Source organism: Gymnoscopelus braueri (assembly GCF_963280865.1).
Source record: "Gymnoscopelus braueri genome assembly, chromosome: 17".
Lineage (NCBI taxonomy): Eukaryota > Metazoa > Chordata > Actinopteri > Myctophiformes > Myctophidae > Gymnoscopelus > Gymnoscopelus braueri.
Window position 1 is genome coordinate 18,548,755 of NC_137617.1, and position 17,884 is coordinate 18,566,638.

General features: G+C 40.1%; 2 protein-coding genes across 2 annotated transcripts; both read right to left on the reverse strand.

Moving 5' to 3' along the window:
• Positions 1-412: 412 nt before the first annotated feature.
• Positions 413-10,341, reverse strand: kcnh6b (potassium voltage-gated channel, subfamily H (eag-related), member 6b; the record flags this gene model as incomplete). The annotated part of the gene is made up of 11 exons (XM_080455653.1): positions 413-631; positions 725-929; positions 1,495-1,672; positions 1,937-2,200; positions 2,659-2,764; positions 3,119-3,312; positions 3,841-4,093; positions 4,255-4,454; positions 4,810-5,209; positions 5,528-5,962; positions 10,198-10,341. 11 exons carry the CDS (start codon positions 10,339-10,341, stop codon positions 413-415), a joined length of 2,598 nt encoding a protein of 865 aa, XP_080311779.1.
• A 2,125-nt stretch (positions 10,342-12,466) lies between these two features.
• Positions 12,467-16,812, reverse strand: taco1 (translational activator of mitochondrially encoded cytochrome c oxidase I). The gene is made up of 6 exons (XM_080454280.1): positions 16,722-16,812; positions 15,503-15,807; positions 15,274-15,380; positions 14,660-14,793; positions 13,524-13,686; positions 12,467-13,170 (listed from the first exon to the last, which is right to left on the reverse strand). The coding sequence occupies exons 2-6, from the start codon at positions 15,801-15,803 to the stop codon at positions 12,961-12,963; spliced, it is 915 nt and encodes a 304-aa protein (XP_080310406.1). The 5' UTR covers positions 15,804-15,807; positions 16,722-16,812; the 3' UTR covers positions 12,467-12,960.
• Between the last annotated feature and the right edge of the window lie 1,072 nt (positions 16,813-17,884).

Genomic DNA, 17,884 nt, shown 5'->3' on the forward strand with positions numbered 1-17,884 from the left:
GTTTTAGAAAAGTATCCTGTAACAAGGATCCTACGGGCTCAATAACGTGCCTCCTTGGTTTTCAAATTATGTGTTGGGTGAATGTCTACCAGATATACTTGATGCTAGTTTTGGTATCCTGATGTATATTGGTTTCTTGTTCACAGATGCTAAGCATGTTATTTAGACAGATGCTAGGTTTGATCTACTTGCTATCCTAGTTACTTTGCAGTACTTTAGTACCTTCCTTGGCACTCTACTTGACCACTTACCCTGTTGGTTGACTAGGTTGCTCTATAAAAATAAGATTTTCCGCTGAAAAACATGACTTCACATGACTGTTAGTTGAAAATAATTTTCAGCAAGTGTTCTGTCCATATGATAAAGTTCAAAACCAAACAAGCCTTTCTAAAACTCTTTGACTGAAGGTTCCTCAGGTAACTGGCAGCACAGGGTCGGAGAGATGTTTCTGGATCTCAGCCAGTCCTGGGGAGATGTCCAGGTTTCCTGGAAGTGAGGGGGAGCGCAGACTGCCACTTAGTCCAGGGGTCTCCAGGGAGGGCCCGGCTGACCGCCTGGGCTCCGGCTGTGCATGTGGTTCTGTGTCAGGGGTGAAGGGCACGGACACGTGGATGCCAGGCTGGGTTGAGCTCTGGGAAGACGGAATTACAAATAAATGGGCAGGCTTAGGTTGCAGGGCTTAATTAATTCTTCCTCCCATTATGTTTCAAAATATGGCGCGTACCTGTATTGTTGGGCGTCTGTCCAATGGTGGGGGGGAGAGGGGGTACATGGTGTGTAACACAGGTGTCCCAGTCCCGTACAAGCCAGGTGCGTCTGTAGGAAGGGTGCTAGATGATACGGTGCTGTAAGCAGGAGGGACGGGGGCAATCTGTCTCTGGAGCAGTTGGAGAATAACGTTGATGTCAGCCGCCATGCGGGTCTCCAGTCTGGGTAATTGACAGAGTGAGAAAGAGAAGGACAATGGAGCAATAGTGTAATATTTAAAAAAAAAGCAGATCTACAAGCTCACAACACCATGTGATGCCATGTGACCTTTCAGATTGGCTATTTTATAGCTATTTTTGACAATTTGAGACAATTTGGGAAATAAAATAAGGCTTAAGTGATTAAAAACACTTACACAGTTCAAAACAATTATGCCATCATGATAATACAATATGCCAATACGATATCCCAAACGATATCTAGTATCATATCAATATAATATTGTTATATTGTCATATTGTCATATTGTCATATTGTCATATTATCAGCCAAAAAGTTATCCTAAGAACTTTGAGTTGTGGATTCATTCATTGTTGCCAAGAAGTATGCTAAATCAGTTGATTTGCCTGTTTTCCAATGAATTTGCCTGGGGGGGAACATTACATTACACTCAATTGACACTCATGCTTTTATTTTATTACAAAGTTAGTAAGGGACAGCTGTACACAGTAAAATCCACCCAGAGTGTTCAAGGTTAAAATGAATTGAACACTACCATCTACTCACCTGTTGATCTGTGACTGCAGCACTTCTAGTCTAGACTCCAATTCCCTAGGTCTCTCCTCTGTGAAAGGAGGTGGGTGAGAAGAGGAACGCCAAACAGAAGAGGAACGCCATGTGTGACTAGTAGTCGTCGAAAACTGTGGTGAGCGGTCTGTCCAGTAGCACACATTGCGTGATGATGCTGAAAATGACAGAAAATATCCAGATAAGGAATCAGACCAAAAACATGACCATTTAAATATGATTGATTGTCATAGCAAAAATAGTAAGCTAGCTCATAACGCATCGCATTGTGACACATTACGCGTTTGTAGATTATATTTTTGAAAACTTGTAGTATGCCAAGTTGAAAGTGGTTAAAAAATATATATATATTAGGGTATGGAATTTGCCTCTGTTTTGGGAAATGAGTGTGCACAAAGTACTGAAATAGTAAATAACTAACCTTTATGGCCCCTGTCTAGTGCTGGGTCCCTCCCCACTGAGGCACCACCAGGGGGCAGCAGTCGCACCACAGAGGGAGAGTGGTCTCGCCTGTCATCCTCTGGAGGGAGGTCCACTTTGGCCCCATGGGGTTTACTCAGGTCTTCACTGGACTGGGAGCATGGTGAGCCACAGCTGCACTGGTCATCGCAGCTGGCATGGGGGGCCGAATGATGATGATGAGGGCAGGACTGATGAGGGTACGAGTCATCTCGGTCCATTCCATCTTTACACAATGAAAAGAAAATGTCATTTAGAAAAGAAGAATGAATCTATTTGCTTTACCAAGTTATATTATTAAGCTCTTCTTTGGATCTACCTCCAGTTTCCATTTTTCTTCAAGGTTGATGCTAATGTTATATTTCTAATATGTTTGTTTTCCAAGTTATGTACCGGATATTGGTATACTCAAGTGCCAGCTGACCTATTTACAACCGCGTCTCTCCCTGAAAGTAACAGATTTTCAGCTGTTTTCCAGTTAAATAGTTTATTTTCAGGGAACGATACTTCAAGTAAAAAAGAAGAACGGGTGCATATCTGCCCATTTGCTGCCCATGAGTTTCAGGAGTCACTTTCACCACTATGACAAACACAATTAAAAAGTGAACCTTTTTTTCTTTCTTTTTGTATAATTGGCCATGTCACTATTTCTCTGCATAACATCATATTGATTTTCAAAGTTACCAGGTCTGATTCGACAGTCCAAGGAATGTCCTCTGTGTCTTGTCTTGCGGTGAAAACCACAATCGTCACCAGAATCATCAGGTATTATTGGTGGAACTTGATCGGCCTGGTGAAAAAAATGAAAATTGTTAAATGTGAATTGGTCTGAATGATACCAGAACACCATTATGTAATGGACTCTTCAACATTTAAAAGTTTAGGTGTACATGAAAATCCTCTGTATTGAGTATTGACACTTGAGTTTACCAAAGAATTGAAATGTTTTAGCATTGTTTGAAGCAGAAATGCAAAAATGTTATTTCTCAGCTATCTAAATAATGTAGTTGTTGAAAAATGTCTTATTAATGTTGACCAAGCATCAGATTCTCCATTTTATATTTAGAAACACCAGATTTTCTCAGGTTCATCAAAGATTATAATCAGATCGAATTCATATAGTAGCCGAATGCTGACACATTACATCTCTAAGATCATAGGTGATCTCCAGGTTCCTCCAGAAGTTGTCTGCAAAGTTGGGGTAGATATCTAGGACCTCCAGAAGATCGTCCCTCAGGATGCGGTGTAAGTCACAGTATGTAATGGCCTTGACATCCGAGTTGGACTTCCCTGGCTCTTCAAACAGGTGGATAGGCTCCCCAATGGTGTCATGCTTTTCTGCAACGGAAAGACATGTTCTCTGGGGCTTGTATTGTAAGAATACATTATTATTGAACAGGGGTTCCTTTTCCATTTGTCTATTAGCAAAATAACTCAAGAACAGATGGTCGGATTTGTATGTAAAAGAAATATTGGAATGATCAGTAGGCTTCCCCCGAAAAGATGCTTAACGTTTGGGCTTGAAAGGTCAAATGTAAAGGTCACAAGCAAGGTCAAAGACAAACTTATGAGTGGATGGGTGGCTTTTTATTAAACTAGTTGGGGATGTAGGGTTCCCCAAAGAGATGATTAATTTGGGGGTTAAAAGGGTCAAAGGTCAAGGTCACATCAAGGTAAAAATGACATAATCAGTCATATGATGTCACTTACTCCGATCTAGAACTTTGTAAGTTGCTCTGCTTAATGCCTAAATTGTAATCTAAGGTGGAAATGGCATATCTTGACCCCCGCATAGCATTCTTATAGCATTTCTGTTATATTTTATATACATATTATGATAGCCTATGTGTTCATTAACTCCTTTACCCAATATGGCCACCACCACATCATCCCTGATGATCTGGATGGTGCCCCGAGAAATGAATAACAGAGAGTCCAGGATGTCTCCGTAGTGGATCAGAGTATCTCCCGGTGGAGCATGGACAGTCTTGAACCTCATAGCCAAGGCACGCAGACACGCTTGACTGCCGCCGCGAAAGGCCTTGCAGTTCTGTAGCAGCGATCGGTTCAAGTGCAAAGAGATGTCCGCCTGCAAACACTCTGGAAATCCCTTCAGAACCTACACATGAGAGTCATAGGAGACAACAATGGATATTCATCAAATATGACGTTGTAGTGATTTGGCAAAATGATACCATTGATATATATGGGAGCATCATATAGGAAAATAAGCCTCTGCAGTTGTCTAATTCACAGCTTACTTACAGGATTCATACTTACAGCATTCATGTCAATGCCATTAGTGTAGGACCATGCATGTTGGAAGTACTCTAACAGCCGTTGGCGAAGGCCAATTGGAATCTGGTGGAAGCGGATGAATTCCTTGACACGCAACATCTGCGTGTGGTATCGGGTCGTACCGGAGTACAGCCGCTGGATAATGGCTGACACATTCCCAAATATGCTGGCATACATGAGAGCTGAGGCAAAATCAACAATGAGGATGTCAGTGATTAGGCCTACATTGATTTGAGACCTACGGTAACACCTCACTTCCTAACTATTCTACAAGATCACAGCACACTGCGTTGTGAGTTTGTAGATCGGCTATTTTTGAAACATTTTGAAAGCATAAAACGAAATAGGGCTTAAATGTGGTTTTAATTTGTACTCCATCGCATGACGATAATAACTGATTTTCAAGCTAATCAGTTATTTTCGACAAACAACCCTGTCATACTATGGCGTATTTTAGGCTTGAAAAGGAGGTAATGAAAATAAATGGTGATGCAAATGATCTGGGAATGGTACGTAAAAAAGAAAGTGCCGACTCACAGCCAATGACCATGACACAGATGGAGAAGAGCTTCTCAGAGTTGGTGTTTGGAGAGACATTACCAAACCCCACACTGGTCAGACTGCTGAAGGTGAAGTACAGAGCCGTGACGTACTTGTCTTTGATTGATGGACCAGAGCTGGAGTCACTGTCATTGTAGGCCTTGCCTAGTTGTTCAGCCAGGTTATCAAGCCAACCAGTGCCAATCTCAGTGTAAGGCCTCTCCACAAAACCAATAGCATACCAGATGCAAGCTAGCCAATGAGCGATGAGCACAAATGTGCACATGAGCAGGAAGAGGACGGCAGCCCCATATTCAGAATAGCGGTCCAGCTTTCTCGCCACGCGGACCAGTCGCAGCAGTCGAGCTGTTTTCAGCAGGCCAATCAGGGTCGCCATCTTTGTCCAGTGAGAGGAAGTGAGAGGAAGATGAGAATAGAACAATTATTGTACTTTTTCTTTTTTACAGAATGGAAGTAGACATAAACATTGTTGACACAAGTTTCTGAATTCTGCAAATAAAGGCTTTATTGGAGCCAGAGTCAATAATTTGTTCTGACAACATATTAGAATGAAACCTGATTTTCACTTAAAAATCTTGCAACATAGGATACAAATATAAAATCAAACAATTCACATAAGAGGAGGATCTATATGTGGTGTATTTTGTATTATTATTATTATTATTCAGCTCAAGCAGAGAAGCAAGTCACTTACATCATCAGACCCAGATCTGAATATGAACAGGTCAAAGGGGATTGTTGCAAGGAGATCAATTGGAAACCAGCCTTTGATGTAGTGCTTGGCTATCCGGCTGGACTGCGTGACCACCTCATCGTTATGGTTCACGTAGGTGGTGCGGAAGTTGATGACTATATCCACAATGAACAGCACGTCCACCAGCATGTCCGCCATACTTAACGGATCACAGGTGTGGCCGCAACTCTCCTCGACTTTCTTTTGCACATTCAAGTGTTCATCCAAATGGAAAGCGGCCGAGTACGGTGTGAATACAGCCGTGTACAGGACCAGGAGCAGGATGATCCAATCCCAGAACGCCTTGAAGGGGCTGTAGTGAAGCAAGATGAACCATGTTGTCTCTGGAACCTGCAGTTTGTATTCTGGCAGCACATCTGACTCCAAGGAAAGGACCTGTAGTCACAAAGGCATTGTGATCCTGTGTCAGTTTTGTTTATTATTTAGGTTAACTGTATGTAATATTTTGTTTATTTATGTATGATGAAATGAGATTCCAACTGAATTGAAATTAGAAGTCATTGTGGTCTATACCAGACCAGTTGTCTTCAAAGTGGGGTCCGGAAAGCCCAAGGGCTCCTTTGAGAGGGTCCCTGGGGGTCCCTAGCCAAATTCAATTCACTTGCAATTATTACCATACAAAATGTATGAGTGACTATTCGAGCAATATGTGTCGTCACTGCAATACATCTATTTCTCGTTTACAATTGATTGATTCCATGTTTGTTTATTGTATGGGTTGTATGTATGGTTATATATAGTATGGGCTGATTGATGACACTCTGTGCCTTCGACCAGCTCCATTATCATTGTTACCTCTAGGCCATGCTGGGCATGAACTAGCCGGTTGAATGTCTAAACGGGAAGTACCGGAATTTGGTGGAATACCGCCCAAGGAAATGACGTTGATGCTTTACAAATCTGTTTATATTCTTTGTTTTCATAGGGATTATATGACAGCATTTGAAATGGGGGTTCATCGAGGCATGGACTAATGAAAGTCAATTTGGGGGGTTTGTGACATGGAAAAAGTTTAAAAGCTCCTGGTCCCTACTATAAATCTATCAGATGCATGTAGCTGAAAAACAATTTGTCTCTCCACTTACATAAATAGATTTATTGTATGGACTTAGTTTTTACACACACACACACACACACACACGCACACACACACGCACACGCACACGCACACACACGCACGCACGCACGCACGCACGCACGCACGCACGCACGCACGTACGCACGCACGCACGCACACACACACACACACACACACACACACACACACACACACACACACACACACACACACACACACACACACACACACCTGTGTGTATATATATCACAATTGTGCAAAGTGCAGTCTCTTGCAACATGCAACTTTCAAAGAAAACACTCACTTCATAGAACAAGCAATAACCATTTCAAACCACTAAATCAGCACAAAAACATGCTAACCCTCTCTGAAGTTATGTCAACTCACAGACCTTTCTCGCAGATGTGCTTCCCTGACCATTGTTATGGTGGAGGCTACATGGTCGGGCTTTCTGACATACAGCAGTTCCGTCGGTACAATCCTTGGTCATCCTGTCTTTTATGACTCTCAACGGATGCAAGACTTGGGTGACCATTTCTTCTAACAACTGCGTCCATCATGTCCAGGTAGTATCATAGTACAAAAAAGTACTAACAGCATCTCTGCTGCTATGGAGAGCGAGGGCGTAGACTCTATGTGATAGCTGGTTGGATTGTTCTAATGAATGAAAGCACTAATGAATCAGGGCATCCTGATCCTGATCACATAACAGTGTTCATTTCCTGCCTGAGTCCTCATGCTCTGGACCGTTCAATAGAACAATTGAAGCCCTGACTCCCTAGAGCCCTTGCACCTCACACCAACTATGCTAAAATAGATAGATAGATAGATAGATAGATAGATAGATAGATAGATAGATAGATAGATAGATAGATAGATAGATAGATAGATAGATAGATAGATAGATAGATAGATAGATAGATCGATAGATACAGTAGATTGTGTGTGTGTGTGTGTGTGTGTGTGTGTGTGTGTGTGTGTGTGTGTGTGTGTGTGTGTGTGTGTGTGTGTGTGTGTGTGTGTGTGTGTGTGTGTGTGTGTGTGTGTGTGTGTGTGTGTGTGTGTGGAGAGAGAGACTCAGAAAGTCAGAGACAGTACCAAAGAGATCCAGATCTGGACAGAAAAACCAGGGATCATCGCTTGGCCTCAAAAGTGGCACCAAGGTCACTACCACTGCCATTCCCTTGCGCTTGTCTCATACTTTCACACATTGTCACACAGTCAGCGATGCACAATGGCTTGCCCCAGGGCCCCAGCTATAACATCAGCAGGTTCAATGTGAACCGCGGCGTATAGCCACTCTCCACACGCAAGAGGAACACAGTCCCCACACCAGACCACAGACTAATCTTTCCACTAGTGGTTTAACCACATTGTCTTCCACGTGCACAAGCTTACAACATGTCGCAATGTGATGTGTTGTGAGCTTGTAGATTGTCTATTTTGACCATGTAACACCATCATACGACAAAGTATTGAATAGGGCTATGGTTCATTTCTAGTAGACATCCAAGTGTGATTACATCACAGTAATGGTTTGTGTGCTATTTCTTTGTTAAAATAAGTGTTAAACAGCTCTATATTCCCATAGTAATCATTGCTATTATAGCAATCAGGAGAGAGAACTAATAAAGGATACAGGATAAACAAGTGAAATTGGAAGTGAAGAAACAGGAAATTACACAATTAGAAATGGAAAATTATTAAATGTAAGCTGGTAATTGGATGATATTGGTGAACCATCTAAAAATGCATTTTCCGTTTATTAAAGAGCTGGAGACCTAACAACCACTATCAGCATATAGAGCTGTTCCCCCCCACAAAACAAAAAACGGTTTAGTTTTTACCCCAACATATCACTTATACAGCAGAGAACCTCACAAAGAGCATATATCAGATTGTGATCCAGTTCCAATTTTGTCTGCTCATTTATTGGTTTCATCATTTCCAGTTTCACTTATGGGCATATAGGGCTATTTAACACTTGTTATGAATGTACAGTACTATATAAATGGTGAATAGAAATGTGTCCAACTCTGCTGTCATTGTTCTGCTGTCATTCCTTTCAAATTAGATGTTTTGTTCTTGAATGTGCAACAAAGTGGCACGTTACCTATAGCAGCCAAAGTTTTAGCATTAATGACAACTACCGGTATCTAAAAAAAAATACATTTAAAAAAAGCAGACTGATGACGGGCCGTTGAGGCTCGAAATATCACTTGCTATGGTGGAAGCCAATACATTAAAAACTTTTGGAGCATGATCCAGTGTACAGACTTTATTGTTTTTTATTAAATCTTCCAATTTTTTAGCAGTGCCAGTTTTACACCAACAAATAGCCCAAATAAAATAATTTAAAAACAAAGCTAACAAGCCCGCTTCAAAAACAAAAAGTCTAAATTAAGATGCAAAACTATGATAAACTTGTTGGCAACAGTCAGTTTGTTGAGCTGCAAAGCGACTGCAAAACTGTTGAGATGAGGTTGCCTGTTTGTCTGAGTTTATGCATGTATGTATGTATGTATGTATGTATGTATGTATGTATGTATGTATGTATGTATGTATGTATGTATGTATGTATGTATGTATGTATGTATGTATGTATGTATGTATGTACTGTATGTATGTATGTACAGTATGTATGTACAGTATGTATGTATGTATGTATGTATGTATGTATGTATGTATGTATGTATGTATGTATGTATGTACGTACAGTATGTATGTATGTATGTATGTATGTATGTATGTATGTATGTATGTATGTATGTATGTATGTATGTATGTATGTATGTATGTATGTATGTATGTACAGTATGTATGTATGTATGTATGTATGTATGTATGTATGTATGTATGTATGTATGTATGTATGTATGTATGTATGTATGTATGTATGTATGTATGTATGTATGTATGTACGTACAGTATGTATGTATGTATGTATGTATGTATGTATGTATGTATGTATGTATGTATGTTTGTATGTATGTATGTATGTATGTATGTATGTATGTATGAATGTATGTATGTATGTATGTATGTATGTATGTATGTATGTAAGTATGTATGTATGTATGTATGTATGTATGTATGTATGTATGTATGTATGTATGTATGTATGTATGTATGTATGTATGTATGTATGTATGTATGTATGTATGTATGTATGTATGTATGTATTGTACTCATCATAGCACTGCATTTGAAAACTTGTCTAAAGTCATTTTCTAGGACACTGAGCAGGTCAATGAGCTAAAACAATGCACACCTGTAGGCTGTCCTTTGTTAAAACCCTTGTGTCCCTATTCTGGGCCGAACATTCAGCAGGAACAGCACATCTACATTGTGAACTTGTAGCTCGGCTATTTTCGGCGAAGGTATTTAGCGAAGAGCGAAAACAAGAGTGAACAAGAGTCAACCAAGGGTTTACGTGGTTAAATATTGGTCAATTCCACACCTCCAGTATACAAACCACTGAGACACACAGTTAGAGTATAGAGACTGAGGCCAGATGTTCTCGGCCCCGTACCTGAGTGACCTTCTCTGTGACGTTGTGCGTGCGGTCCTTCACCTTGGAAGGGCTGAGCAGCTCCACCAGTGGAGTAGGTGGGGACAGGTGCTCAGTGCCCCTACTGGCTGGTCCCCCACTCGTCATGAGGTCTGAGTCAGACATGGAGCTGTACTGGTCTACAAGTGCAGTGACAAGAGGTTAGAGGGGTTACAGGCAACCTTAGGCACGGGTGCCGACTTTGGCACAGGGGAGGGTGATCACTGGCACACTGGCATAAGTGTGAGAGAGAGTATAAAATATATTTTTTAAATGTAGTCAATTCCCTTACATCTGTATGCAAATGACATCCTGCACACAATTCTGCATTCATTCAAACTCTGACTGGGGAGGGAGTTTGGGAGATAGGTGGGTTATTGCTCTGTTGAGTGACTGAGTCTAATGATCATTACATCCTGATGTGAAACAAAATCTTTCAAAAGAAGAAGAAAATATGTATATGGACAATCAAGATATGTTGGAAATATTTTATTTTTATGTGTCATAATTAAACTTAATGTTCATATGGCATACTGACTATCAAGAAAATAAAAACATGGCACTTCATGTCAAAATGGTTGCCGACCCCCATGGGTTAGATTTTCACAACCAAAACAATTCAAATGTACTAATGCCCAAGCTTTTTATGTTTTATGTTTATCTGATTTCCATTATATCTGATGCATTTATTTAAATAATCATTTTTGTTTTATAATTCACTTTTTAATATTAATTTGTATAATGCTACTGGATTAGAAAAAAATGATTCAACAAAGACAGGTTTGGAATTTTTTATCTGACATTTTACATAGCTGCGTTCTAATCTCACTGAATTTAGCAGACATTAGACAGTACTGCCTAGTAAATTTCATGCTGTGCACCTCCCCTCTGCAGGTGCCTCAGGCTTCCTTTGTGTCAGAGGCACAGAGCGCTCATTAGGCTGCACCCTTCCCCAAAAAATACCACACCCCCCCAGGTTAAATGCTTCTTTTTTTATTTTTATTTAAAAAAAAGATCTCACTGGCACAAATGACAAAAAAGCTACTCTCACCAGCTGCTCAATTCTTCAACCAAATCCTATTTTCTGATAAGCAAGCCAACAACACCATACCTGATTTATAAGCTCAGAAGTCAGAAAGTCAGATCCCACTACAGGCCTCCACCGCTAGGCGTGATTGGTCCAATTCTTCATTCTTCAGAGTACTTTGTGGAAGTGCTTGTTCAAAATGTAGCTCATGTTTAGGCAGAAATGTTTTACTCAGTGTGTGTATGAATGCATGTGAATGCAGACCTCAGGGTCGTACCCTTCACACTGGCATAGGGCAGTGGTCTGGGCTGGTCTGGGTTAGCATGTTCATTAGCAACACAACATTCAACTGGGAAATGATCAATGGCATGCTATAGCAGTGAGCCTCTAAAAGGACAATCAATGGCAAATCATTGATAACCCTGAGGAAATGGGTTCAGTACCATCTCAGTTTTCCTATATCTCGTATGTTGAAACTATAGGTTCAAAATGTGTGGGCTCGTCATTAAATGAATCGTGCAGTGATGACAAAACACTAGGAAAATGGTATGACAGTCACTCAATATTGGCATGTGTACAGTTAATGTGGGAACCGTATTGACTGCAACGTTGACACTTATGCTAATATGAGGGGTAAATGACCTGTTAAGTGACATATGGCTCTAAATGTCCTTCAGTAACAACCTTCAGCTATCTTTTCCATATGTGCAGTCATGTACTGTGTTGCATTAGTTTGAAATCAAAATGTTAATTCTTGAAGGTCTTCTTCCATTCTTCATCCATTTTCAACCTGTGCTCATTATAAAATGGCACAATTTCTGACTACTCACTCTGTTTTCAATTAATAATAATACACATTAATACTTTTGTATTCATGCAAGAACAGTGGCTTCTATTCCAGCATGCTAACTTCCAGGAAGACAAAGGCTGTAGTTTCTACTTTCTATTAGATTGGAATCCCAAGCTAATAGAATAGAATCCCCATTGATAAAGTCATTAGTAGGCAGGTTTTTCAACTGCCCATAGCCCACCAATGAGTGCCATAAATGAGCATTACTAAGGACCAATTATAAGAAGATAAGGTTGAAAATGGATGCTCCCTTAAGTGTTGTGTAAACACTAAACAGTGTATGAACTACAGGGGCAGACATAATCTGACGTTAAACAAGAGCCGTCTCCAGATAATAATCCAGGTGAAAAATGTTATACTTTATTAAGCCATGATCCTCGACAGTTGAATCTCCACTTGCACAAATCATCCAAAGTGATATTTTCACTCTGGTAGAACATTCCCATTTTACCTAGAAGTTGATTTATGTACAGTACTACATGTAACTTTAGAGACCCCCAGTGACAGACTTGGGTATTTCAGAAAACACTGTTTTGCTCCCAATAATCAATGAATTGCAATCTCACCACAAGTCTCACATTTTTGGTGAGATTTAAAACTCTCTATTATTTCTCTTATACTGTATGTCCTCTGTTTAGCATCAGTATAGCATGTATAGTATCAGTCTACAGGGCTGAACATCCTGGACTTCTATACTATAGAGATGTTTGTTTTTAAATTGCACTGTCACTCTAAATATGGAACTCACGTCCCTTTTATAGAGAGCATAATAAATGGCCGATACACTTTCCATACGGGCAAAATATCTATTCCACAAGCCAATTCACGGCTCAAAATCCTGTGTCTGCCAAGTGTCTATAAAGAGTGTTCAGCTCTGTGCCTGGATGTTGTCCCAGACTCGAACCACATCATTACGGTTGTTGAGGGCTTCTATTAGGACTGAGGCTCCCTCCAGGTGGTCCTGATCCAGGGACACAGGGGTGTGGGCAACAAACTCCAACCCTGCTGACATGATTGGTATACCGAGCTCCTCCAGCGAGGTCCGCACCCTTTTCAGGTCTGTCAAATCACAGATAAACTAAGACAAGAAAAGAAACAATTACCAAAACAGTGGGACTCTTTATGTATGGTATAAGCTACTGTACATCATAGTTAATTAAGTGATGAAAATAATTCAGCACACACATGGGTTAAAGAAATATTGACAATGAGCTCCTTTTTCATCCTACAGCAGTGACACATTCTCTTTTAACCTCTTTTCATATCATTCTATTGCGAGGAGGTGGAATTCAGATCATTCAACTTCTCAATTTGTTCTGTGTGAGCTTCTGTATCGATTATATCATTAGTTTCCTCACAACAGAATGACAGGATTTAGGTTTAAATATGTGTGCCGATTCTTCTGCTCCTTCTCCAGGTGTTCAGTCTGACCTGTAGGACGGGTTTGTCGTCCTCGTCCTCCATCTCCTGGACGTCCTCGGCTCCTGCTTCTATAGCCAGCTCCAGAGCTCTCTCTGATGTGACGTCTCCAGCCTGGGCCCATATCACTCCCTTCCTGTTGAAGTTATGGCGAGCGCCTTCTGCTAGTGCCCCCCTGTGGACAGGCAGAGAATTGGCCACCATTAATCCCAGGAAATGTCTACAGAGTTTTAGTTACTATCAGACCAGGATGAAACTGAACTGGCAAATGATTGTTTAGAAATCTTTATAGCACCAGGAAATTGAAATTAGAGAATTGTGAGGCACAGGACATTATTATACGTTTATCTTAGACTCATACATAACCTAAGGGCATGAACTCCTCCGACCTGCTATTCCAAGGATATTGAATGCAAATTATTATGCACATTAAAGGAGTAGTTCACCCCAAACAAAATCTATCAATTGCACACCCCATGAAGCATTGAATTCATGAATTTGTTTTAGTTTTTGTCGCATTCCTAAGCAAATAATTTGATTACCGGAGGAAAGATGCTAATGTATCCGGTAGGAGACACAAAGTAGACCCTTTGTGTCTCCTACCTAAAATACACACGGTCATCAGTGTATTGGCTTAAGAATGCGACAAAAAAAAAAAAAACATTGGCTTTGTGGGGTGTGAAATTGATAGAAAATAATAAGTATATACTCCTTTAACTAATAAAGCCAGTGACTGTACAACCTCTGTTAAAAATAAGTGTTTGTTAAAAGTGGCAGTCAAAAAGGCACTGAGGCACTCTGATAAAGTCAAAAAATATATTTTATTGTAGCAGGGACAATACAATTAAAGTTTTTGTCCCTCCTATAAAAAAAGTAATTTTAACCTCATCAGAGTGCCTCGGATGCACTTTTTTGACTGCCACTTTACACATCCTTTGTAAAGGTTTTGTAAAGTCATTGCCTTTTATATGTTTATATATTTCATCATCCTTGAAGAGCACCTGGTTAATTTATTTACATAACAGTAACCTTACTAAAACAATAAGCGCCAAGAGGCTGTGGTTTACAGCAATTTTAGAACAGCTAAGGGGCATTGTTAGTCACGATGCAGAGCATCAGCCTTCCCAAACACTTAAGAAATTCCTGACCCATTCTTGTTGAGTGTGTGTTTGAGCTCCGGGAGGCTACGGTTGATGTTGTCGGTCAGGATGTCGATGAGCATTACACATCCACCAGGCCCCCGAGCTTCATAGGAGTGCTGGGTTCCTGATTTAGCTTTCTCCTGTGAAGACAGGACAGACAGTTAATTAGGAATTCATCTGTTCACCTGTGTTCTTACTCTCCCACTTCAATTACAAGGTATGAAGGGATTCCTTTTCTATTATGAAAATAAAATATATTCATGAGAATTGTACTGGGTGCCTTGTTTTGGTGTTGGGTTTGGGTGCATATCATAAGCCAGAAGGCCGGTAGACCGGTACACACCGGCAGGAGCGTTAATTTCGTGCACAAATAAAATCATACCTCCTGTATGAATGGAGGAATCATCAAAATAACCGTGTGATGTGAAATAATAGCGACACATTTCCGTATAACTTTCTTGTGTCGCTCCTGGTGTGTAATGACCTTAAGGCAACAAATGTGTAGTATTCAATTGAAAATACTATAATCTTCTTAGATATGCGTAAGGATTGCACACAATACAAAAAAGCTAGATGGATGAAAACGTCTTTTTCAATTCAAATTTGATAGCATAACGTACCGCACTCTTGATGGCAGCATCTACAGATGCTTTAGGCATGTTCTTGTTTCTGCATTGCTCCATTACTTGGGCCAATGCTAAATTAAGATCCGGGTTAGATCCTCCGTCTGCAAAAGACCACAGGGTTGGTTGATAATAAAGTAAGCCAAAGTGGGGAAAAAACTGGAAATTAACATTTTGTGAATATTTCTCATGCACAACATTTTGTGTTTTCCCCCATAAAGTTTACCTTTAACAGCTATCCTTATCATCATGCCAAACTTTGTGAACATTCTAGCTCGTGCTTCGTCTCTGGGTCCTTTTATATGTTTGACCTTAGACCATTTGTTGTGCCCAGCACACAAGTTGGCACACAGGTGTAGTGTTCTGACAGGTGAGACACTCCAAGGCAAAAAGTGATGTGAACTTGAAGGTGCTGCTGTTTCGGTGTGAGTATGCCATATCCTTCCGCCTACTGAGGAGGTAGTCCAGGCAATTCGGCGTGAGCAGACGTTCAACACAGCCCTCCGCACCATCTCTCCTGTCATCATTGCCCTTGAGATACAAAATCAAGGTTTAAAGTAGACAGCGGTGGATTATAGCAGTTCAATATGCAACAACGGTTGCTAATGCAGATATGCAACACAGCACATGCAGCTACAGAAAAAGCCTTGGATCAAGACTATCATAGATGTATTTTATCGAGTATCTATGATAGTCTTGGCCTTTACCCCCCAATTGTCACTGGACATCCGCGCGGAAAGCCCTTACTTCTCCGTACATGTTGAAAAACAACATATAAAGTGCTGAACCCGTAGCCCCGTATGTTAACTCGGCATTCGGAACCCGTGTGTACTGTATTAGCCCGTATTTGTCAATAGATATGTGTTTTAATCGCGTCTGTGTCGGATTCTGTCGGAAGTTCACCGTGTTCCTCAATGGGCAGTAGTGACGGGGCGCATCCGGTGAAAGCCGGTATTACACACACTGTAAACAGGAAGTAAACGAGGGGGGGAAATGGCGTTCAGGCACAAACGGGATTAAAACACATCTATTGAAAAAAACGGACTAATACATTGCACAATGATTCCGAATGCCGAGTTAACATTTGGAGAAACCGGGTAAGCACCTTATATTTTGCATCTGTACATGTTTGGAGAAATACGGGATTTACTGGTGAAAGTCCAGGACGCTCTGGGGGTGCAGCCCAAGACTATCATAGATATAAAAATGTCAAAATCGATAAAAAATACATCAATGATAGTCTTGATCCAAGGCTACTACAGAAACAAACTGTGTTACTATGTATGTCTGTCTCTTGCAAGCAAGCTATGTGACTTAACTGCTCTAACATTAGACATCACAATGTTCAATGAGAAAGGACTCGAGATCGTTTCAATATGCAATTTATTAATTCAAAGATGATGACTGAAAGTTACTGAAATGAAATGTTTTCTGTGAAAACTTACAGTTTGGCTGCAGTACGTTGTACAGTGTTATATCAACATGCAGCCTGCTGTCCATAGAGTTAAAAATAAGGCTGCTGTCCTTGTGAAATTGACACTTCCTGGTTGAGGTGACGTCAAAAGTACAGCTTTCAAAGTAAAAGCTCGTGTCATGTCAAGCCTACATTGAGATCTGAGGGAGAACAAATCTCACTTGTGGGCTAAAGTGAAGCAGTGATGGTAAAAGTACTCAAATGTTACTTAAATGAAAGTATCAATACCACCATGTAGAAATACTCTGTGACAAGTACAAGTGTGGTGTTCAGAATTTACTGGAGTAAAAGTACAAAAGTAAAAATACTTATTATGCAGAAATCTTCCATTTCATGTTTTCAAAATGTATAAAATCATTTGAAAATAGCAGATCTTCAAGCTCACAACGGGTCGCATCAGGACAGGTTGTGAGCTTGTAGATCGACCCTATTTTCAAATGGCCGAAATACGTATAGGGCTGAAGTGGTATAGTGGTATAGTTTTGTTAAAAATAATCAAAATCTACAAAGTATCTAGTAACTAAAGTTTTCAAATAATTTGCCTTTGAGATGTAGTGGAGTAGAAGTAAAAGTACTGGAAATTGGAAATACTCTACTAAAGTAAAAAATACCTCACAGTTTTACATAAGTACAGTATTTGAGTAAATGTACTTTCCACCACTGCTAAAGTGAGCATTGTGATTATTGATAATTATACAGTGCAATTATACAGTGCACCACCTGCAAGATTAGCATACTGTAGGTGTTCTAAATAACTGGCATATTTTGTCTCAGTCTGTGGCTGTGCATGTGATTTAAACGGATTATTGGTTACATCGTAGTCAGTTTAAAAATAGTTGTAGGATTCCAGTTCAAAAAACATGTTTTTGTAGACAACTGAATAAAATATTTTAAAAAATCAGCCTATATGGCCAAAGTTCATTAAACCACACTGCTTTTCAGGCTAGGAAGTAATCCACCTATTACCCATTTAGCATCTGAATTTGTATGTTATTGTTTGTATTGTTATTGTATTGTTATTGTATTATGTTGTCATGTAGGTCTGAGTCATTTGAAACCCCAGTCTGGTTACAGTAATTGTATGAAGAAAAACAATTTATCTTCTAGTGTAATTCATGAGAAACTAAACAGAGG